The sequence below is a fragment of the Acomys russatus genome, chromosome 32, assembly GCF_903995435.1.
Source record: "Acomys russatus chromosome 32, mAcoRus1.1, whole genome shotgun sequence".
Classification (NCBI taxonomy): Eukaryota; Metazoa; Chordata; class Mammalia; order Rodentia; family Muridae; genus Acomys; species Acomys russatus.
The window spans coordinates 39,725,767-39,750,864 of NC_067168.1; the positions used below are offsets into that span (position 1 = coordinate 39,725,767).

Genomic DNA, 25,098 nt, shown 5'->3' on the forward strand with positions numbered 1-25,098 from the left:
GACCCCACCGCAGCAGATCCATGACTGACACTGGCTGCACAGGACCCCACCGCAGCAGATCCATGACTGACACTGGCTGCACAGGACCCCACCGCAGCAGATCCCTGGAGTAACAAGTGGTTGGACTTATGACTTTAGTGATTGTCTGACATTTTGAATTTTGGTTTCTCTGCATTAGGTAATGCAGCACTAATGTCTGAATCTGCCCTGTTTCCACAGCTGTACACGTGGAACACTGGGTCCCTTAGAAGCTGTAGAATTTTGAGGACAGGGAGTTAGCTGGGGAGCAGGTGGCTAGGGGTGGACACTGAATGAACACTGAAACCTCCCCAGAGACCATTTTGTGTTTGGATGCAGATGCCTATAAATGCAGATGTGCAAAATATAGAAGATACTCACAGCTATACATACTATGAGACAAGCTTAGTTTCAGATGATTTTGCTCAACTCTGTGGTCACAACAATATCCTATGCACACCTAAGGCTGGCTAAGCTTGGAAGCTCAGGAAGACTGGTGTATTAATGCAATTGTAAGAGGTTACTTTTATTCATATGTCTGTGTCTGTGTCTGTGTGCCATGTGAGTGCAGGTGCCCATGGAGGCCAGAAGGGGGCCCTAGATCCCCTGGAGCTGGAGTACATAGGTTCTGAGCTACCTGACACTGGGGCTGGGAATTCTGCAAGAGCAGCAAGTGCTCTTAACACACCATCTCCCCAGTCTCTTAAGACAAGCTTACAGGGCTGGAGAGATGGCTCAGTGGTTAAGAGCACTGACCACTCTTCTGGAGATCCTGAGTTCAAGCCCCAGCAACCACATGCTGGCTCACAACCATCTGTAATATGATCTGATGCCCTCTTCTGGTGTGCATAAAGGCAGTGCACTCATACACTGTGAGACCAACATCTGTACAGCATCTGTACATCGTAGGATGGGTTACTGTTCATCTGCAGAGAGGAACAAACTGTCAGAATCTACAGCAAGGTGAATGAACGGCCAGGCCACTGCGCTGAGTGGCAGGACCCACGCACAGAGGGACAGAGTCTCTGTCTGATGCACAGCTGTCTAAATAATCAATAAACAGTTTTGGCGTCAAACTGAGAACAAAGCAGTAAACATTCTTGGCCTCTCAACAGTGCTTTCCTACTAAATCGGGGTTTTCATTCCACAGTAGGAAGGTATTTCTCATTGGGAGGTGGTGGTGCACACCTTTAACTCTAGCATTCAGGATGCGGAGGCAAGTGAATCTCCGTGAGTTCTAGGCTAGCCAAGGCTATTTCCTGAGACTCTAAAACAAGCAAGCAAGCAAGCAAATAAATAGCATTTGGTAGTCCCTACCAGAAACCCACATTTTCACCTTTATTTTGTTGTCTTCCATGGGACAACTATTAGATTTATGTCATACATTGTAAGCTACACCAGGCCTGTTAGTACATTCCTGCTTCCTGATAAACTAGATCCATCCATCTCTCTGACGGACAAAGCTGCTCAGGCAGAAGTCTGGCCTGGTGGCTGAACCAGTTTTTAATTTATTAGTGTATCTACACTGTCCCAGCGACAGTTTCACTGTGGTATCTTCTCTCTGGTAGGTCCTGGGTGTTGACCACAGTCATGACCTGCATCGGCACTCCCTTCCCTGTCCCAGTAGCGCGGCCTCTACTTTCTACCATATGTTTATTTTAAAAACCCTCCTGGACGCTGAGTGTGGTGTGGGTCTCTGTGAGTTCAAGACCATACTGGTCTACATAACAAGTTCCAGGGCAGCCAGAGCTACAAAATTGAGAGACCCTGTCTTAAAAAGAAAAGTCCTTCATGGGCTGGAGAGATGGCTTACTCCCTAGTCATAGATACCTTCATCTGCGAATGCAGAGAACCTTAGAGTCAGTCACCAGGGAAGAGGGAACCTCAGATGCACAGCTATGTCACTTAGACTGACCTGGGGCCAGGTCTGTGAGGGTGGTTGTTGTTGTTGTTTTGGTTTTTCAAAAGATCTGTATAGCCTTGGCTGCCCCAACTTGCTTGGTAGACCAAGCTGGCCTCGAACTCACAGTGATCCACCTGCCTCTGCCTCCCTGAGTGCTAGGATTACGAGCACGCACCACCACACCTGGTAACATTTTTCTTAACTGCTAATTGATGTAGTGCTGACCCAGCCCACTGTGGGCGACACAATCCCTAGGCGGGTGGACCTGGGCTGTATAAGAAAAGAAGCTGAAGCCAGGAAATGGTGGCACACGCCTTTAATCCCAGCACTCGGGAGGCAGAGGCAGGTGGATCTCTGTGAGGTCAAGGCCAGCCTGGTCTACAAAGTGAGTCCAGGACAGCCAAGGCTACACAGAGAGATCCTGTCTTGAAAAACCAGAAAAACAAAAACAAAAAAACAAAAAGACAGAAAAGAAGCTGAGCCAGCTAGTGATCGGTGCTCCCTCCATGGCTTCCGCTTCAGGCCTTCGCCTTGGCCTCCCTCCATGATGGGCTCAAACTTGTAAATCAAACAAACCACACTACTTAGGAGAAGAGGTACGCATTTAGCTGTATGGGTGCTATTGATAGCAGTAATCAAAGTGACGTAATAATCCCGTCCCATCACGAGTAAGCAAAATTCTATCACCATAAGGCCATCTTTGAAAGAACTGCTGTGTGTGTGTGAGTAAAGTCTTGTAAGGAACTAGGATGATGGGAGGGTAGAGAAGGGACAGGGCGAGCAAATACAAGTGCCAGTGCTGACTTGGTGCATGCCCCTGATGTTCCACGTGTGCTCTGTAACCACCCCACCAACATCCAGGAGAGAGTTCACACTAGGCAGGCGAAGCCATTTGTCCCTCAGGACAGTGGGTCGTTCATCCAAAGGCATAGCTCTCATTATGCAAATTACCACAGAAAGGACCAAAGAAAAGCTTAGTGTGGGTTTGCTCTGCCTTTTCTGATGTCAGCCATCAGCTGCTGTGGCCGTCACTGTGGCTGCCACTCACCTCAAGGAGGTGTCCCCAACGCCAATGCAGCCACGCAAGCTGAGCTTTCTAAGGAAGCCTCCGCACCTCTTAGAGATGTTTTCCACCACTCGGCCCTGAAGTGGAGAAAAGGAGGGAGTGGTCACTCTCTCTCTCTCTCTCTCTCTCTCTCTCTCTCTCTCTCTCTCTCTCTCTCTCTCTCACACACACACACACACACACACACACACACACAGAGAGAGAGAGAGAGAGAGAGAGAGAGAGAGAGAGAGAGAGCTTATACTCTGAACTGTAAGTGCAGTAGCAGAGTCCCACTGCGGACACTGAGGACTGCCTTCCCTTGGGCATGCTCTCCCCAGACTCCCAGCTATTCCAATGTATCGGCAGTATGTGTGCGTGTGGCATGCAGTTATGTATAGCCATTCGCAGAGGCCTAAGAAGGACTGCACACACTGCTGCGCACACTGCTGCCTGGCTAACATTCCAAGCCTGAACACCAACACTGGAAGTGTTCATTATGTTTTCTCAAACATTACCTGGGCTAATTAAATATAGATATTTTATTTTAATTTCTGTGTGTGTGCTGAGTGCCCACAAAGGCCAGACAACAGCACCAGATCCCTTGGAGTCTGAGCTCACAGGAGCTTGCAAACCACCCAACATGTGTGCTAGGAACTGAGCTTGGAGACTTTAGAAAAACAGGGAGCACTTTTTAAAGCCCTGAGACACCTCTCTAACTTGAGTTTCTTTAAGCAAAATCCAAGATAATTGCAAAATAAATTTTTGCTACCAAAAAGGGAGGGACAATTAGGACTTGAGAGCTAGGAACGGAAACACTTAACAGCCAGAGCCCATGGCAGCATTGGCGCGTCGCCACTCTGAGGGTCTCTCTATTCTTTCTTCATGGGAGCAACAGTTCTTCTACCAGAATTAAAAAAAAAAAAAAAAGTCACCGGACATGGTGGCTCACACGTTTAATTCCAGCACTCAGGGAGGCAGAGGCAGGTGGGTCTCTGTGAGTTGGAAGGCCAGCCTGGTCTACACAGCGAGTCCAGAACAGCCAGGACTACACAGAGAAACCCTGTCTTGAAAAACAAAAACAACAAAAAAAAAAGTCATGTACTGTTTCTAAGAGGGGAAAATATAACAAGACTTTTGCCAGTTCAGTAGTTATTCAATAACCCTGTTACCTGCTAGACACAGGCATATCAGGACCAGAGGCTCCGGGAGAAAAGGGCCTTTTGTTTTGTTTTGCTTTTTGAAACAGTGTAGCCCTGGCTGTCCTGGACTCACCTTGTAGACCAGGCTGGCCTCAAACTCACAGAGATCCGCCTGCCTCTGCCTCCCAAGCGTGGGATTAAAGGTGTGTGCCACCACTGCCCAACTCAAAAAGGGCCTTACCTGGGCACCAGCACCCCACGTTAACACAGCGTGTGGTTACCCCTCACTTTTGACCTGGCAGCACTCTTTAGTTAGATCTTTGAGAACCCTGTATAATCGTTCCCCCCAGCTCCTCCCAGATCCACCTCTTTCTTAGTCACCCAACTTCTTGGGCGGTTTTGTTTTTTCGCCCATCAAGTCCAATTTGTGCTGCCCATACACCTCGGTCCTGTGCCATTTCGCTGGAGCATGGCCGGCTCACCAGGGGCAACGTCCTGAAAGAAAGCCGACTCCTTGCCCTTCCCACAACTACCAACTGTCAACAGCTCCTCAGCGGTGGGTGACTACAGAGATGGATGTGGGATGCCCAATATCTTTATTTTAGTTGTTTGTTTATCTATACGCATATAGGTGTATAAATGCCATGGCACATGTGTGGAGGTCTGTTCTCCCTTCTGCCACGTGGGGCCCCAGGACTGAGCTCACACAGTCAGGGTTGGCAAGCAAGTACCTTTGCCCACTGAGCCATCTCCTGGTCTCACGTGTCCAGTCTCTCAAGACATGGAACCGCCTCACCTCAGGGAAGCATGGACACTCCCAAAGTGACAGTGGAGGGAAGACCCTAAGTTAGCATCACTTAAACAACTCCTGTCTTTTCTATGAACCCACAGGTGTGTAATCCTTCCCTGATAGTAAGTGCTTAGACTCAACCTATTTGTTCCTCAGTTTCTTCAGTCTGGTTTTTAAAATTAGTTTCTCTTATTACATGCTCGTGTATTTGACTGTGAGTTGATGTGCACAAGATGAGTGTAGGAGCCTTTAAAAGCATCAGGTCGCCTAGAACTCAGTCACAGGTGGCTGTGAGTCACAGATGGCTGTGAGCAACCGTGCGCTATTGGGAACAAAATCCAAGTCCTCCACAGGCACGGCCAGCACACTGACCCACTGAGCCGTCTCTGCAGCCTGGGATTGAAAGGACAAACTGCTGTAATGCACGTGGCATGCTTAGAACATGTGCGCAGTCAGGGGCAGCGGCTGTGACAGGAGGGACACGTGGTTCCTTGGCCCCTGCCTCCTTTATACTCACACGCCAAAGCATGAGGAGGAATGCAGGGCTCCTGGGTGAAGAGTGAGAGCGATGTGCTCTGCCCACTTGGCCCACTTGCTGTAGGTGTTCTCAATGCAGAGACACCCTGTCGCTCAGCCGCTGAGCCATCTCTCCTGCCCAAGAGACCCTGTCTCAAAAAACACCACCACCACTGGGACCAAAAAGATGTCTCAGTAGGTAGAGGTGCCTGTTCCAAGCCTGAAGACCCCAGTCTGATCCTCTGAACCTACTTAGTGGAAGGAGGGAACCAACTCCTACAAGTTGTCCTGTAACCACTTATACCCCATGCGCCTGTGCACATACACACACATACATGCACACACATGCATGTGCGCACACACACACACACACACACACACACACACACATACACGCGCACAATAAATATAAAAATAATTTAACTGAACTGACTTACCTCTACATCTGTTTGAAAGTTAAAAAGATCTATTCTTTGCCAGTTGCTTCCATCCAGGGCTAAGATGTTCCAGGCCTGGGAGACGGACATAAAAGAGGAGGCTGGGTGAGAGGCACACGCCTGCTGAGCACTGACATGTCATGTCTCTCATTTCCAAACTATTATTCTTGGTGTAGATCAAATTAAAAGAAAACAGAGAAGTATAAAGCTGTTACGTTAGGGAGACAACATTGAAGTGTAATGCTTTGTTTGAACCAAACCCATCTGTCCCGTTGATACTGAGTGACAATCAGGCAAGGCTCTACCTTGGAAATCTGTGCACATCGGCATAGAGTTACGATATCCAAGAAGGAGAATATTCTAGAGAGAAAGAGAAAAGGTGAGAAGATGAGATGGTGGCAACATCTTAGGACGATTAGAACTCGAAAGACCAAATCCGAACTGACACATAGAGGCACAGACTTTCAAGAGCCCTCGCGCTGCTGGGGGCACCAAAGCACAGCGGCTTCCCGTCTCTGTTGGAAAACTGACTGTGTGCGCCTCTTCTGCTTAGTTACCTAACTTCTCTTTCTCCCGCTCTGAGAACCAGATGTGGAAAAATGGACCACCTTTCTTCTTTCTCCTTGAAGATGAGCACTGAGGTGCTGAGGCTGGGCTAACCAAATCTCTGTCCTGCCAACGTGCCTAACGCACAGCACCAACTCCTGGTGTAGCCTCCTGAACAGGTTCAGATTTAGAGCCTCAAATAACGTGGTTCAAAAGGTTTGATGAGAAAACCCATTTGGGAAGACATCCGTTCACCCAGCAAAGAGCCCCAACTCTTTAAGTGGTTTTCCACACAAAAGGAGCCACAGGAGATGAGGAAGACTGGGAGCAAAGGGACAGACTGAAGCCTGGTGACATCTGTAATGGCTTTGGAGGAAGGTGGCCATGAGCATGGCAGGGCCTCAGGGGGTCCCTCTGATAACTGAGGTGCTGATGACAGCACAGTGAGTTCACTGTGTGCGCAATGAAGTGCTGGGGTGGGGAGGGGACACTGTGGGAGGGTGGGTGTGCTGAGCACAGGCACGATACATGGGAGTGAAAAAAGAGACATGCAAGTGTGAGGAGTGGGACAGGGTGAGATAGCGAACAGACATCAGTGAAGTTCACCAAATTCTTCAAAGTAACAGCCAGTGTTGAGTTAGAACCCTGTGGGCTCAGGGATGGACAACGGAGCCCTAGGATGCCGCAGTGCTGCACACTACCACAGTGGAGCCACGCAATACCATGGCACTAGAGATGACAAATGTTGCTCTCCAATGCTCTGTGAACACAGGAGATAGAAGCTTAAGGCTGTACTGGCCTTAACAGATGGTCTAAGTACAGAAAATGATGCGTGCCTACGTAGAGATCCATTCTCTTTTTTTCCCAACATAATATTTTTTATTGATTATTTGGGAGTTTCACAGAATGCACCCACGTCACACTCACTTCCCATGCCTCCCAGGTCCACCCCAACTCCTTGGGACCTCCTCCCAGAAGGAAAAGAAGGAAAAATATCAAATCCATTTTGTGTTGCCATATACCATTGGAGCCTGGTCAAACTCCAAAGAAACCAAACTTAAAGAAAACCAAGTTCTTCCCCACCCCTACCAGAGCCGTCAACTGGGAAGAGATACACTTCCGTATCCTTGCCACAATTGTAAAGAATTCTCCAGCTGGGTGTTGGTGGCGCACACCTTTAATCCCAGCACTTGGGAGGCAGAGGCAGGCGGATCTCTGTGAGTTCGAGGCCAGCCTGGTCTTCAATGGCTTCTAGTCTAGACTTTCTTTATCTTGGGGTGTGGGGCAGAGGTGGTCACAGAAGCCTTCATTGTCAACTGTGAGGCTGCAGGCATTGATAGCACTGCCACAGACTCACACTCTTACGTCAGGGTCACTGTTCCCCTACATAACTTCTATGAGAGTTTATCTTTCTCACTCTACAGGGCCCTCTTACCCCAATAGCCATGTTGCTGGCCCAAAAGTGGCCCCACAAACTACCCACACACACACACATGCTGGCGTCCAATGCAAAAGTATATGATAAAGATTTAAAAGGTCGGGGCTGGAGAGATGGCTCAGGGGTTAAGAGCACTGTCTGCTCTTCCAGAGGTCCCGAGTTCAATTCCCAGCAACCACATGGTGACTCACAACCATCTATAATGTGACCTGGTACCTTCTTCTGGCCTGCAGGTGTACATGTGCATAGAGCTCTCATATATACATAAAGTAAATAAATATATATTTTTTAAAAAGATTAAAAAGGTCTCCTTGAACACTGCCAAAGACATATCATGTGCAGAGTCAGTCTACTGTCTCACAGCAACAGAACACTTCTGATTATAAGGACAGATAGCCATTGATGTGCTCCATGGGACATGTGAGTCACCTGTCACAGCCACACGAGGAGAGGACTATTGCGCCCATTTCAGAGATGAGGTTACCTGACCAAGCCACGGAGGTGAAAAGGGTGGGGCTGGAATCTGAACCCAATAATCTGGCTGGCCCAAGAGCCCACGGCCACCCACGCGCGGCCTGGGACAGGCTGACACAGCGATGTCTTCCTTGAGACTTGGCTGTGCACTGGGTGAAGAAGTTATCTTTGAGTGAGCATGCTGTTTGGAAAAATCTAGACTTACACGAGAACGAGACCTTTGTATATTGAGACAGACAGGAACCCAGCGGGTCACAATGCCTGTGCCTGCTGTCGTGCAGGCTGCTCCGCTTTTGCAGTACTTACATTATTTTTCCCTCACACGTCTTTACACTAAGAGGGAGGGAGGGGGGGAGAGAGAGAGAAATTTATAAAGTAAAACCAAAAAAGAAACAGTTGGCTGAAGTAGGAAGCAGTCATGGCCCCTTGAGGGCGTTGCTTCTGAAAAGTTCCCAGCTTCCCCTGTGACAGCACCCCGAGAGTGTACAAAAGAAGTAGCGACGATTGCTACGGTGTTGACAACACGGCAGACTCTACGGTCACTGGGGAGACGGCCTCTAGGCGTGCCTGGTGAGTGGGGCTACCCTCACCACTTGAGAAGGGAAGCCCGCAGTGTGGCACCAGGGGCTGAGTCCTGGACAAGTCACTCCGTGGGAGCTGAGCGCCAGCATTTGCTGCTCTCTGTTGACTATGGCTGCAGCATGTCCCTTCCCCAGAGTGGATGGACGCAGACCACTCTGTGGCCCGGAACAGACCCTTTCAGCCTAAATTACCTTAGTCAGAGCATCTGATCGCAGCAGCGGGGAACGGCACAAGTCTACTTGTAGACATGAGAGCTGTCCCTTGATCTGTCTGTCCTGCTCCCTGACACCCCATGTTAACTGGAGCTCTGGCCTCTGTTTTGAAGCCCCAATTGCTCTTTACCAGGCTCATCTTCATTATTGTCGACCCTTTAAACTTAATTTCCATTTACACCCTAGAACCATGTCAAGTTGCATGGAAAATTTTTCTGAAACTTTTACATTGGTATTATAGTGAATTTGCAGGAAACCTGGACAGAATCAAACTTTCTAGAGGACTGGGAAGAACAAAACCCACACACACAAAACCAGTCAACACCTAAGGCGGTTACAGAGGTAAAGCGCACGTCCACCTCCCTGCACTGATCTTACCCTGCCGGTCCCCGCTGGAGACCTAGTGACAGGAATCCCTTAGCACTTATGTGGGGGTGGTTGCGATGAATCACTTGAAAAGGCTTATTTTTAATTAAAACTTATTATTTCTGTATGGTGTGTTTGTGAGCATGTGCGCGTGCGTGCATGAGTGCGTGTGTGTAGGCTGGAGCCACAGCACACGCATGGAGGTCAGAGGACAAGTCTGAGGAGTCCACTCTCTCCTCCCACGAAGGATTCTGGCATTGAATTCGAGTCACCAGGCTTGCACCACAAGCGCTTTCCTGCTGTGCCATCTCACCAGCCCAGATTCTTTTCTTTTTTTTTTTTTTCCTGGTTAATTTGTAAAAATTAGTACTCTGTGTATGTGTGGTGCCCGGGTATGTGAGTGTGGACAAGTCATAGAAGACATGCAGAGGTCAGAGAACAGCTTTACGGAGTTGGTTTTCTCCCTCTACCTTAACATGGGTCCCAGAAATGCTGGGGTTATATAGTAAGTGCCTTTACTCTGCTGAGCTGTCTCACCAGCCCAGGCTTTTCGTGGTGTGTGTGCATGTGTGTGTGTTGTTTTTTGAGACAGGCTCTCTTTACATAGCTCTGACTGTCCTAGAATTTACTTTGTAGGCCACGCTGGCTTCAAACTCAAAGAGATCCACCTGCCTCTGCTCCTCTGCTTAAATTAAAGGTGTGGATGACCATGTCTGGCTCCAGGCTTTTTTTTGGTTTTTTGAGACAGGGTTTCTCTTGTAGCCCTGGCTGTCCTAGACTCGCATCGTAGACCAGGCTGGCCTCGAATGTGGAAATGCGCCTGCCTCTGCCTCCCGAGTGCTGGGTTTAAAGGCGTGCGCCACCATACTGGGCCAGGCTTTCATTTTTAAAAGGGAACATACGGGCCATATAGTCTTAGGACAGGAGACTTTAAAAGCATCTCTCCTTTTGAATCACTGCCCATGCGCCCCACTGGGCATGTCCTTATCACTGCCCATGGGCCCCACTGGGCATGTCCTTATCACTGCCCATGCGCCCCACTGGGCATGTCCTTATCACTGCCCATGGGCCCCACTGGGCATGTCCTTATCACTGCCCATGCGTCCCACTGGGCATGTCCTTATCACCGTTCTTTCACACATATAGTTCGTCTGTTCAGCTGTCTGGGGTCTCTGTGCTTTTGAGTACCGTGGTCACGTGTGTTCACTGAATTTTGACCGGGGCTGTTTGTGCTTTGGGGCCATTACTTTGACAAACATTTGAGTGACTTTTCCTTCGCTTGACCTTTTTCTTTTTGTTGTTGTTTTTTGCTTTGTTTGTTTGTTTTGTTTTGTTTGAGATAGGATCTCTCTATGTAGCTTTGGCTGTCCTGGGCTCATTTTGTAGACTAGGCTGGCCTCGAACTCACAGTGATCCGCCTGCTTCTGCCTCCCAAGTACTGGGATTAAAGGTGTGCAACACGACCACCTGGCTCATCTTTTCCTTTAGTTGTTGTTGTTTTGGTTTTTTTGAGACAGGGTTTCTCTGTGTAGCCCTGGCTGTTCTGAACTCGCTCTGTAGACCAGGCTGGCCTCGAACTCACAGATCCGCCTGCCTCTGCCTCCCTTGCCTCATTCCAGGTCCTGTGGAGCACAGAGCATTTTAGTTTGGCTTATTGCACCAACCTCACTGAGGCTCAGCGTCTGCTCTCTCAGTTTCCCAGTTCAGCTAAAACTACACTCAGACGGCCCGCCCACGCTGAGCCCAGCACTCTGGGATTTTAACTACTGTAAGGGAGACAGAAGAGGTTGGTTGCAGCTTAGTTGCCTCTTGCATTCAAGTCTACAAACTCTTCTCAGTATTGGGGCTGTGAGAATCCAAAGCCCTTGGCAACTGCTGGCGGTTCCGGCCCCTCCCAGCAGCAGCTTAGGAGAAATGAATGGGGAGACATTTTAGGGCAAAGAATTTGCTGTATTTGGGGCTCAAAAACATGGCTGGTTTAGTTTCTATAAAACTCGAGAAGGCCCGTGGATAAAGGCGCTCACTGCCTAGGAGAGAAGCCACTCCTGTCAGCTGTCCTCTGACCTCCACATGTGTACCAAGCATGTGCGCACACACAACACACACACACACACACACAAGCAGACACCAGACTAGGCCTAAAAGCCGCTCTGCTCCCTGATCTCTCTCCATGGTCCTTAAGACAGTCAGTCCCGCAGGCCTCCCAAGTATGCTGCTTTTCACTGGCTCTAAGTAAAATGGGATTGATTTAACCTTTCTGTCTATAATTAGTCTTCTGATCCTCAACGAAGCAAACATTTTCATGGCCTCCCTAACCAGAAAAACAAACAAGAAAACACCTTTCTTTCTTACTTTTTTTTTTTTTTTTTTTTTTTTTTTTTTTTTTGAGGCACAGTCTCACTCTAGCTCAGGCTGACCTAGAGCTTGCAGGAATCTTCCTGTCTCCTGCTCCCAAGTACTGGGTTACAGGTGTCAGCCACCACCCCAGCATCTAATGATGTTTCTAACCTCCAGGTATGTTTTACCGTGCATTACTATCCCTGTAGCCTAAAACTTTAAAACTTTAGCAGCAGCTCCATGCTGTAACCTTCGCTGCTTGGGGCACCCTCTCCCTAGCCCCCCCCCCCCCCCGCTCTTCCCAATTCCTCTGCATGGCAGTCATTAACAACATTTTCTTTCTTTTAAAGCAATACTTAGCTGAATGTGGTGGCGTACACTTTTGATCCCAGAACTTGGGTGGCAGAGGCAGGAGGATCTCTGTGAGTTTGAGGTCAGCCTGGTCTTGGGAGTGAGTTCCAGGACAGCCGGGGATGCATAGGAAGAGCCTGCCTCTAAACAAAGCAATAATAATGAAATAAAAATAAAAATACTGCCATTACTAGAGGATGTTTATTGGAGATTTACCTTCAGTTTCTTACTTCCTGGTTAGCACTCTGAAGTAACATATATTGAAATCCATCCTTAACATTCCCCGCCCCGCCCCACCCCAGAAAGGTTAGCCCAGACACTCCCAAGAGATGCTTTGACTGGATGAGCTAAAATCATGCAACATAAAATCAACCACTTAAACCACACAATTCAGCAACTACTGGTGATACACACACCATCAACTCTGAGGTTGAGTTTAAAAACAGTTTTGTCACCCAAGTGAAAAGCCATATTCTGTAGCCAGCCACGACCCTGAGCCCCTAGCAAACGCCATGTGGATGTGCTTCCGGCTGCAAGGTGCATCTCTGAGCCTTCGGGTAAATGAACTTATTGGACCTTCGGATGCACACTTGCCAGGTGGCTTGGGCTAGGGGAGGCACAGGGCAGTAGTGTGTGTGCCCGAGAGAGGAGCTTCCACTGTGTGACTTTGTTTCTTTTTGAAGAATTGTCAAATAGCTACACCAATATGAAAAGGACTTCATTGTCATCATTACATCTTCATTTTAGAATGACTTAGCCCAGGAAGACAATTCTAGGTCTCTCTTCCACTGGGCACATGGAACAGATGCCACTCTTTTCCTTTTATCACTGCGGCCCAGAGACCTGCTGCTGGTTGCAGTTGACTGTCTCATGTCAAGGACATCTTGGGCTTCGGTGATGGCTCAGCTGCTACACCCAAAGGTCTGAGTTGCGTCCCCAGAACCTACACAGTGAATGGAGAGAGTGTCAACTTCCACCAGTTGTCCTCTGTGATGGACAGTTTTATGTCAAGTTGACAGAAACTACAGTCATCTGAGAGGAGGGAGCCCTAATTAAGAAAATGGCTTTTCAGCTGGGTGCGGTGGCACACACCTTTAATCCTGGGAGACAGAGGCAGGTGGGTCACAGTGAGTTCGAGGCCAGCCTGTTCTACAGAATGATTCCAGGACAGCCAGGGCTACACAGAGAAACCCTGTCTTAAGGTGGGGTGGGAGACAAAATGCCTCCATAAGATTGGGCTGTAGGCAACCCTTGGGCCATTTTCTTCATTAGTGATGGATGGGGCACTGGGGAAGGCCCAGCCCCTTGTGGGTGGTGACCTGCCTACGTTGGTCTTGAGGGCTATAGGAAAGCAGGCTGAGCAAGCCACAAGGAGCAAGCCAGCACCCTCCATGGCCTCTGCATCAGCTCCTGCCTCAAGAGTTCCTGCCTCTCCCTGTTTTTAATGATGAGCTGTGAGTGAAATCAACCCTTCCCCCCCCCGCCACCCAACTTGCTCTCAGTCAATCTGATGATTCTCCGCAGCAACAGGAACCCCAAGACACCTCCTCTGACTACCTCATGCACACCACAGCGCCTCCCCAACCAACACACAGTCACACAAAAGAAGCAACAGTTGGAGAGATGGCTCTGTGGTTAGCGCACTGGCTGTTTTTCCAGAGGATTCAGGCTCAGTTCGCAGGACCCAGATCAGACAGCACACAATCACTGTAGTTCCAGCTCTCAGAGACCTGACAGCCTCTTCTGGTGCACACACATACACAAGTGCACATACATAGATATCTTAAAGTATAAAAAAAAAAAGTAATAAAATAAGGCTTCTCATGCTTGAAGTCTGCCATTTCATTATAACTATGTAGGTATGAGTTTATCCTTCCTGATCCTGTTTGGTTACTGATGTCCTTCCACACTTTGAAGACCCACACCTGGAATCCATCCTGAAAAACAACTCCAGCCATGACTAGTTTAAATATCCATGTTCTTTTTCCATGATTCCCTTTAGAACTCGGATCCCACCTTCGGGTCCCTTGGAAGCGTTTCAGTGTTTCTGTGACTGTGTCCGTGTGCAGGTTTCCGGCTCCCTGTGACTGGACCTATGCTGTGGGTTGCGCTCCCCTACAGTGAATCATTTCCTTACACAGTGCTAAATGCTCATCATGGCTCCATTTTTACATCACTGCTGAGGTGCAGAAGGCTCAACTATTCTATTAGTGAAATTCCCCATTACAGTGTTTACGCCTGATTCTCCCACACCGTCGCAGAGTCAAGTTAGCAGGCACGCTTTGTAGACCAGGCTGGCCTCGAACTCACAGAGATCCGCCTGCCTCTGCCTCTGCCTCTGCCTCTGCCTCTGCCTCTGCCTCCCAAGTGGTAGGATTAAAGGCGTGCGCCACCATGCCCGGCAACAGGCATTTCTAAGCACAGACTTTCTGAGCTACTCATATTTGGAAGTAGATTTGTTTCGGTTGTTTTGTTCTGAGACAGGCAGTGCCGCCTAACCTCACACACTGAGCCCCCTGCTTTAGCCTCCCAAGCACTGCTTGGCTGTGACCATCAGGACAAACTTTGCCCTCCTTCACCCAGAGCCCTGAGCAGAAGGTATGTTTGCTGGTCTCATCTATTTCCCACCGTGAATGGCCTTTCAGGGGCGCTGCTTACCCACTGTCATAGGTACCTGCTCACCAGCCCCGCCCCCTTACAGACAGCTGGAACCTGGCTCACCACCCACTCCAGTTATGCGCATCCCAACACAAATCAGTCCCTTGAGCTAAATAATTTACTTTATCTTTTATGTTTTTAAATGATCTATTTACTTTTATTTCAATACACTGGTATTTTTTGCCTGCATGTCTGTCTGTGTGAGGGTGTTAGATCTCTGGGAACAGGAATTACAGACAGTTGTGAGCTGCTATGTGGTTGCTGGGAATCGAACCTGGATCCTCTGGATGAGCAGCCAGTGTTCTTAGCCTCTGAGCCATCTTTCCAGCCCATTGTTTTCTGTTTTTGCTTTTGTTTTTTAGGTTTGTTTTCTATGTGTCTTAGTTAGGGTTTCTATTGCCGTGATGAAACACCATGACCAAAAAAATCAAGTTGGGAAAGAAAGGGTTTTTCCAGCTTACACTCTTCACTGTTCACTGAAGGAAACTGGGACAGGAACTCAAACAGGGCAGGAACCTGCAGACAGGAGCTGATGCAGAGGCCATAGAGGAGTGCTGCTTACTGGCTTGCTCCTCATGGCTTGCTCAGCCTGCTTTCTTACAGAACTCAGGACCACCAGCCCAGGGATGGTACCACCCACAATGGACAGGGCCCTCCCCCACCAATCACTAATGAAGAAAATGCCTTACAGCCAGCTCATTTGGAAGCATTTTCCCGGTTGAGGTTCCTTCCTTTTAGACGACTCTAGTTTGTGTTGGGTTGACAAATCTGGCTAGTACACTGTACATGAATGTTCCGCCTGCAAGTGTGCATGCTCCCCACATGCGTGCTGAGCACAGAAGGGAATGTTTGAGCCTCTGGAACTTCTGCTATGGATGGTTGTGAGGCACCTCGTGCATGCTGGGAACAAAACTGTGTCCTTTACAAGAACCGCTGAGCCTCCTCTCCAGCCCCACTTCACTTTATCTTACCATTATTTCTACATGCATTTTCAGACCAGGCCCACAACCAGGTTCCAGAATCCGGGCATCAATCGGGCTCTTTCTCTTTCATGACACCAACAGGATGGATATAACACAGTCTGCACAGCAGCTTCTCAACTCCCTTTACTTCTACTGCAATGGGGAACTACGGCGTTCATCTGGATCCACGGATTCTAGTGCGGAACAAGCAGTGGAAATGGTGTTTGCAGCCACTGATAGGGTAAGATTTAGGCCAACGAACATAGTGGCGCACACCTTGCACAGCACTCGGGAGGAAGAGGCAGGCAGACCTCTGTCAGTTCAAGGCCAGCCAGGTCTGCAGAGTGATTTCTAAGACAGCCAGGACTGTGTAGATGTGAGGATTTGGAGGATTTCTGTTGGACAACAAGACCAAAACATACTGCACACCACTTTTATAAAGCCTGTAGAATGATGCTTACAGAGGAAAAACACATGAAACTTGACACATGTGTCCTTCAAACTCCCAACTGCACATTCTTACTTCCTCTGGAAACTGGATGAAGAGACATCCTGCCTTTTGAGCTTTTCTGTTTTGTTTTGTTTTGTTTTGTTTTGTTTTCCTGAGACAAGGTTTCTCTAGCCTTGGCTGTCCTGGACTCCCTTTGTAGAGCAGGCTGGCCTCGAACTCACAGAGAGAGATCTGCCTGCCTTTGCCTCCTGAGTGCTGGGATTAGAGGTGTGTGCCACTGGCTTTCTTTTCTTTTCTTCTCATCTACATATTGAACATTAGTCATGTCTACACTGCCTCTTCAAGACACTGCTTTGATTATCAAGTGATCATCAAATTGCTACAGTGACTAAGGAAACCTTATTTTTGGCCAGGCATAGCGGCGCACACCTTAATGCCAAGCACTCTGGGAGGCAGGGGCAGGCAGAGCTCTCTGAGTACAAGACCAGCCTGGTCTATATAGGGAGTTCCTGGCCAGCACTACACTGTGAGAACCCATCTCAAAACAAGGAGAAAACAGAAAGAAAAGAAAGAAACTGAGAGCCAAATGGATGGTGCATAGTAAGGAGTTTTTTTTGTTTGTTTTTTTTTTTTAGATGTATTTATTATGTACACAGTGCTCTGCCTGCATGTACACCTGCAGTCAGAAGAGGGCACTAGATCTCATTATAGATGGTTGTGAGCCACCATGTGGTTGCTGGGAATTGAACTCAGGACCTCTGGAAGAACAGTCAGTGCTCTTAACCTCTGAGCCATCTCTCCAGCCCTCCCCCTGCCTTTTTTTTTTTTTTTTAATGAATTAAAAGAACTATGAACATGCTGAAGCTGAAAAGCCAGGTCCTGTCCTAGGCGCTGACTCCAGCACAACACTTTAATGCAAAGATCTGACTTAAGGAGAGTCAAAAGGCTGAGCACAGAGGCACATGCCTATAATCTCAGTGGAGGAAGGCGGAGGCAGGAGGGGGACGAGTGAGGCTGAGCCTGCCTGAGCTACATGACACCATGTGCCAAAAAGCTAAAACAGGGAATGGCGAGGTGGCTCAGTAGGTTCAAGCCTGACGCCCCACATTCCATCCCCAGAAGTGATACAAAGGTGGGAGGGATTTGTTCTCTGACCTTCACAGGTACGCTGTAGGACACACAACACACACCGTAATAATAAATGCAACATTTTTAAATACTCAAAAGAAAAATCAAGAACATTATTTTGTGACAAAAGATGAAAAGGATGTCTGTTTGAGGCAGGGTCTCACTATGTAGACCAAGTTGGCACTTGAACTCACAAAGATCCACTTGCTTCTACCTCACAATTGCTGGGATTAAAGGTCTGCGCTACCATGTCAAGCCAAAAAGAGAAAAAAGAAGTAATTTTTAAAAAGCCAAAAGAGGCCGGGCGTGGTGGCACACGCCTTTAATCCCAGCACTCGGGAGGCAGAGGCAGGCAGAGGCAGGCAGATCACTGTGAGATCGAGGCCAGCCTGGTCTACAAAGTGAGTCTAGGACCGCCAAGGCTACACAGAGAGACCCCATCTCGAAAAAACAACAAGAAAAAAAAAAAGGCCAAAAGAAAAATAAAAAGGATTTGGGAGAAAATGATAAATAAGGAAGATGGGCAAAGAATATTCAATTTACAGGATGGCGTACATTCCTGGGGGGCAGATTGGTGGAGCACGCAAACAGCAGGAAAAGCAGAAATGGTGACTTGGAAGACTTAGGTATTTTATGAGTGTAAGTATGAGGCCAGAAGGCATTTGGAGATGGGGTTGCAGGTATTTGTGAGCGGCCCAATGTGGGTGCTGGAAACCGAACCTAGTCCTCTGCGAGAGCAACAAATAATTTTAACTGCTGAGCTCTCTTAGCCTCTTGTGGAAAATTAAAAACTGACTTGAAGCTATGTATTTAAAGAAAACATACGTTCTGAGAGGTTAGAGAAAGCGTCGGATCCCTGAAACCACTTGCGCAGCTGTGAGCCACCCATGGATGCTGGGAACTGCACCCGGGTCCTCTGCAAGAGCAATACCTCCCACTGCTTTATCTTAAACTCTGTACTCTTCCATGCCACTGACCCAGAAGGGTGAGGGTGAATGTGTGTGTGTGTGTGTGTGTGTGTGTGTGTGTGTGTGTGTTGTGGTAATCATTTGCTAAAAAACAACCTAACAAAGCAAATACACACAAATGTTACAGGTTGATAACCTCAAGTGCTGCCCTGCGCCCGCTCAGTGAGTAAAGCACTTTCTTCCTGTGTAACACTGTGTTAAAGGTTCTGTAGAACAGGGTCTCCTCGTGCCTTTCCACGCTATATTTTCTGGGCTGTTCAATAAATACAGAGCAAACTCTATCAGGGACAGGCAGCAGAGATAGACAACACAAGACGATCTCGATATCTCTCTCTCTCTCTCTCTCTCTCTCTCTCTCTCTCTCTCTCTCTCTCTCTCTCTCTCTCTCACACACACACACACACACACACACACACACACACACATTTGGGATCACTGCTGGTCTAAACTCCAAGAGGAAAACTATTTTCATCCTTAGTGTGCTATCGAGAAAATGGAGTCACATATCTAAATTAATCAGGAAGAGGAATTATGAGCCAGTTTAATATCTGCTGGGTTAGCTTCTCAGCGTAAACAACACAAGGTGACTGTGTGTTCTGTCAAGGTGACAGGAGCCAGTGTCACCCAGGGAAGAGAGACTCTCAATTGTGAAAATGCCTCCATATGATTGGCCTGTGCAAGTAAGTACGCGAGGCATTTTCTTGACTAATGACTGCTGTGGGCGGGCCCAGATCATGGTGGGTGGCACCACGCCTGGGAAGGTGGCCCTGGGTTCTGTAAGGAAGAGCTGAACCGGCTATGTGAGCAAGCCAGCAGGCAGCACTCCTCCAGGGTCTCAGCTCCTGCCCTGACTTCCCTGGATGACGGACTAAAGTGCGGCATGATACAACTCTCTCCTCCCAGAGTTGCTTTTGGTCACAGTGTTTCTTCTCTGTAATGGTGAGAGACAGTCATCCAGGGACTGGCGACACTATTTCTCCTCAGGAATCATTTCGAGACAAAGCATCACAAATCAAAACGACTACACAGAAACTGAGCACACAGCTTGAGACAGCCAAAGACAAGAGCCCCAAACCAAGGGAACTACCACATCTTAAGGTGTCGCGCTAACAAAGAAGGCTGGCACCTCAACCCATAAAATCCGACTCCAAAAGCCAAGAGAGATCGTAACAACGTGGAAAATCCATGTACTAAATCTTCAACTAGTATAGACAATTACACACACTCCCATGAAACGCAACATGCAACTGACTGGCCAGGGACAGGAAAGGAGTGAGCCACTGAGCTGTGTGGAAACAAAAATCAGAGAACTTTTGTTTTGGTTTTGGATTTTGCTTTTTGGAAACAGGGTTTCTCTGTATAACCTTGGCTGTCCTGGACTCACTTTGTAGACCAGGCTGGCCTTGAATTCACAGAGATCCACTTGCCTCTGCCCCCCCACCCCAGAGGAGAAAATAACTTTTTAAAAAGAGGTTTGTTTTGGTGTTTAATTACATGTATGCATATGTGTCCTGTGTATGGGTACAGGAATGCGCTTGCCGATGGAGCCCAGAAGGGGCTGCTGGATCTGCTAGAGCTGGAGGTACAGGTGGTTAGGAACCACCGGATGTGGGTGCTAAGAACCAAACTCAACCCTCAGCAAGAGCAGTTTGTGCTCTTAACCACTGAGCCCTCTGCCCAGCCCTAAGAAAATCTTTAATTCATGAAAGGTGTATAGAAAAAGTCAAGTTGTATAAACTTAATAACAAAGTGTGTGACAGGAATATGTGAATTAAGAACATCAAGTATGGGCCTGGAGAGATGGCTCAGAGGTTAAGAGCACTGTCTGCTCTTCCAGAGGCCCTGAGTTCAACTCCCAGCAACCACATGGTGGCTCACAACCATCTATAATGTGATCTGATGCCCTCTTCTGGCCTGCAGGGATCATACAGGCAGAACACTGTATACATAATAATAAACAAATACATTTTTAAAAAAAGAACATCAAGTATTCTTAGAAATTATCAATAAAAACCACCAGATGAGGGCAGGACAGTGGTGGTGCACACCTTTAATCCCAGCACTTGGGAGGCAGAGCCAGGTGGATCTCTGAGCTTTGGGGCAGCCTGGTCTACAGAACAAGTTCTAGGACAACCAGAACTACACAGAGAAACCTTATCACCAGAACACCTAAATAAATAAATAATAAAATAAAAATTTCAAGTTCTCTGACTGGTTCCAAAATAAGAGCAGAAATGTGGGAACTCAAACCCTCCAGAAAACATGATGGACATCTGCACTCAAGTGGTGATTCATTTAACAAAATAATTGACACATGAGCCTGTGCATGACTTAAAAGCTATGCCTGATAGCCACAACCTCCATATTCTTAGCAACTGGTACACTGTGGGTGACTGTTTATTCTTTCTTTCTTTCTATCTATCTATCTATCTATCTGTCTATCTATCTCTGTATGTGGATGTGTGTGTGTATACCCATGAGGGCATGTGTCGGAGTCTGGGTTACCACCAACATATTGTTTGTTAATCTCCTCTCCTCTTGACCTTATCTTTTGGAGACAGGGTCTCTCACTAAACTTGAGGCTCACCATTTCAGCTCAGCTGTCCAGCCTGTAAACCCCCAGGACCATCCTGTCGCACCTCCCCAGCACAGAGGTTAAGGCATATGCCAGGTCTATCCTATGGCACCTCCCCAGCACGGGGGTTAAGGTGTGTGCCAGGACCGTCCTGTCGCACCTCCTCAGCACGGGGGTTAAGGCGTGTGCCACTGGGCCCAGATACTCACACGCAGGTCCTCATGTTTGCACAGCGAGCCCTTTACCCACTGAGCTGCCTTAACACCGCCACAGTCCCTCTTTTGGGTCATTAAGAAAAATACTTTTTTAAACAACATCTCACTGTATAGCCTAGCCTGGCTTAGAATTCACAGTGATCCCCCTGTCTCTGCCTCCTAAATGCTGGGATTAAAGGGGTGTGCCACCATGTCTGGCCTAATTTAGATCATTTTACTAGTAGAGACAAGATAATGTTCAGCAGATGTAGACAAGGAAAAGCAGCACACAAGAAGGCCAGCTTGCCGGGCATGGTGGCGCACGCTGTAATCCCAGCACTCAGGAGGCAGAGGCAGGCGGATCTCTGTGAGTTCAAGGCCAGCCTGGTCGACAAAGCGAGTCTAGAACAGCCAAGGATACACAGAGAAACTCTTTCTTGGAAAAAAAAAAAAGAAGAAGAAGAAGAACAGCTTGTCAGCAGAGGTAAAAGTACTACATTTTTGTTTAAGAAATGTTCCGAATCCCTAAGTTATCACATTTTTTTCAAAGATCAATTCTTCCTGGGTTACTTTTCATTCAAAAGATTCTGGGCGGGGAGGGGGCTAAAGAGCTGGTTCAGCAGTTAAGAGGGTATATTGCTCTTGCAGTGGCCCTGAGTTCAGTTCTCAGCATCAGGCAAAACACAACCACAACTGCAGCTCCTGGGGATCCGATGCCCTCTTCTGGACACTGCAGGCACTGCACTCACATACACATACACACATAGACACATGTACACATGTTTAAAAAATAAAAATAAATCTTTAAAAGCAAAACAAAAAGACCCCAAAGACCAAAAGGAGAGACTCTGGATAGCCACCAGCAGTTCTTACAGTTTTCTCTCAGCCAAGGCCTGCACCTGGGGCGTGGAAGGACAAACCTCTGCTCTGACTTCCCTATTTGCACTGAGCTTGCCTCTTGCTTTCACCGAGCTCCCTGCTTCCCATCCTCTTCCATGCGTTCATTCTTCAAGCATTTTCTCACCTTCCAACCAAAGACCGTCATTGCAATGACGAAACAATTCTAGAACATCTGTGACGCTCACCCACAGTTAGGTCAGCTGCAAGTGCCATGGGTAAAACACCAAAAACAAAAAACAAACAAACAAACAAAAAAACTAACTTCTAACCGGGGTTTAGAAATGGCTACAGATGCCAGGCGTAGTGGCACATGCCTATAATCCCAGCCCTCAGGGAAGCCGAGGCAGGTGGATCATAGTGAGTTCGAGGCCAGCCTGGTCCATAATGGAAATCCAGGACAGCCAAGGCTACACAGAGAAACCGTGTCTCAAAAAAAACCAAAAAGAAAAGAAAAGAAGAAACAGCCGCAGAGAGTGACAGAATCCTTATCTCTGTCTTTGTTCCTTTGTGTCAGCAAATACAAACCACTCTGGTTGAGCTTAGGGGCCAGCCCTAACCCACAGGGGAGAGGGAAGCTAGTGGCCGTGAGTCACAAGCGACAGCAGTATTCATGAGAAGGGTGGAGTTTACCACAGCCTAGGGGTGAGTGGCTCATGCACTGTGCCTGGAGCTGGCTATGGCTGCCCAGAGCACCAACACAGCCTGAGGCCTGGGCTGGAGGGCACTTGTGCTGAGGCTAGAGGCACTTCCTGGACCAGGTCCCCTGCAGGTGTATAGTGACAACAGTCCACCCTGGACTCAGTCACATTGGATCCAGTTGGCTCCTCGGTTCTTCTGGAACATGTGTTGGTTTATACCAACTCACATGGTGTCGGCTGACCTCCACAGGTGCACCGCCTCAGGTGTGCATGCCCCTACCCCAAACAAATAAATGTAATATAAAAAGAAGTACCCCCAATAACCAAGCAAAACATTCACTTTTGAACTCTGAAAAGATGCCACACAGCCAGGCGGCATGGGGATTGTGTGCCACCCCCCCCCTCCCGGATAGAAACATCTTCTATAACTCCCATGGAATACTGCAATAACTCCTCATCACACACTGAAGAAATGTCCATCCTGTCAGAACCTGTTTTTGTTTTGAGGGATATTGGTGACAGTTTGGAAAATGCCACTCAAAGATTACCACATGTACAAAAATCAGTTATTTCTAAGTAATGAAGATGTGACAGCTTCCACAACTAACAACAATTTGACAACTGCAGAATTAAACAAAAACCAAAACCTAAGAGCAAACAGTGTCACGGTGGCAACAGGTGTCACCTGCAGACTCATTTAGTAAAAAGACAAGTAACGGCATGACCAGAGATGCTCTTCTGTGCTACCTGCTCAGTGCGGGGACAGCAGGCGACTGCTCAGTAAGGACATCAGAACCGCTGTCCAACAATCTATCACTTCGAAAATGCCAAGACTCTCTGACACAAGAGCCCACACCTAGTCAGGCATGGTGCTGCACTCCTGTAATCTCAGCACTCTATGAGGAAGAGGCAGATGGATCACTGTGAGTTCGAGGCCAGCCTCGTCTACAAAGCAAGTCCAGGACAGTCAAGGATACACAGAGAAACTCGAAAAAAAACAAATAAACAAAAAAGAGCCTGCACCTATAGCAATCACGTTCCCCCTCCCCCATACTAATCAATTTGTGATTATCTATTCATACCCAACAGGGGCACCTGCTGACGACTGCTACAATACCTATCACACTACGGAATGATCCATACTTAGTACAGTCTGGAGTAAACCAAGTAAAACATAGCAACAAGCTAAATGGCATTTTATAAGACAAAACCGAAAAGTAAGTGGGCCCTGTGCCTTTGTAGCTCAGGACTACACTGAGAGAGAGGCCACCTTGCAGCTGGAGGCAGGAGCCAAGCCCAGCTCTCTAACATGCACACGTACCTTAGCAGGAGTTCCTTGGGTAACTTTTTGTTGATAAGGCCATCATCATTGCTTGAGAAAACCTGCAAGGAAGAGAGAAACTGGAAAACGGTTCTTTGCCCATTGTATGAAAAACTTAAGCCACATGTTTTTTTCATACTGGATCGGAACAGCACCACTTACTACAGAAAACAAAAACCAACAGCACCACCCTTCACAACTGGAGTTCAGTTCCCAGCAGCCATGTCAAGTGGCTCACAACCACCTATAACTCCAGCTCCGGGGGATCCAACACCCCCAGCATCTGTGGCACCAGCACACAAGCGCATCTACCACCCCAACCCCCACAAACATATATGCATAATTAAAAATAATAAAAAATCTTTTTTAAAATGTCAACACACAGACATCTGTGTACTGCATTGTGTTGGAGACTCTGGTCAGTAAACAGCTGGATGAACAGGGGTTGTAAAGGGAGTAAACAGGATGGGCGCCACTTAAAGACACAGCATTGTATGTGGACAACTCTAGAAACCCGCAAAAAACATATCAGAACTTGTCAAAAAGTGCAGTGACACTACCCATTTATATGAAAGAAATATATTTTTAATTTTACTTTTAATTATATGTGTGTGTGCGCGCGCATGTGTGTGCAGCACCCTAGGAGGCCAGAAGAGGGCACTAGATCTCCTGGCGCTGGAATTATAGGCAGTTGTGAACTGTCCACAACTGGGTGCTAGGTGTTAGGAACTGAACTCCAGTTCTCTACAAGAGCAGCCAGTGCTCTTTACTGCTGAGCCATCTCTCCAGCTACAAGAAAGTGTATTTCTATACATTATTAGCAATGGACAACCTTGAAATGAATTCAAGAAAGCAATCGCACAATGGCATTAAAATAAATAAAATATTCAGAAGTTAGTTTGACCTGGAAAAAAAGTGTAAGAGTTCCATGCTGAGATGTTACTCTGGGTTGGAGAAATCACTCAATGGGCAAGACATTTTGCTGTGCAAACACAAGACCTGTGTTTGAATCCCAGCACCCACATGAAATAGCCAGGCATGGCTGTGGGTGCTTGTAACCCAGCCCTGGGTGACAGCAGACCCCAGCTCAGCCAGCCAGCCAGGCTGAACCAGTGAACTTCAAGTTCAGTGAAAGACTCTGTCTCA

The 25,098-nt window shown here is 47.7% G+C and overlaps 1 protein-coding gene across 1 annotated transcript in view; it reads right to left on the minus strand.

Annotated features, from left to right (window-relative positions):
• Fbxl2 (F-box and leucine rich repeat protein 2) overlaps positions 1-25,098 on the minus strand; it is a 49,144-nt gene that overhangs the window by 18,291 nt on the left and 5,755 nt on the right. Inside the window, exons 3-6 of the mRNA XM_051140397.1 lie at positions 23,953-24,014; positions 6,157-6,211; positions 5,852-5,926; positions 2,970-3,064 (exon numbers count right to left, since the gene is read on the minus strand). Of these exons, the coding sequence (XP_050996354.1) occupies positions 2,970-3,064; positions 5,852-5,926; positions 6,157-6,211; positions 23,953-24,014 (287 nt within the window). The remainder of the gene's footprint in view (positions 1-2,969; positions 3,065-5,851; positions 5,927-6,156; positions 6,212-23,952; positions 24,015-25,098) is intronic.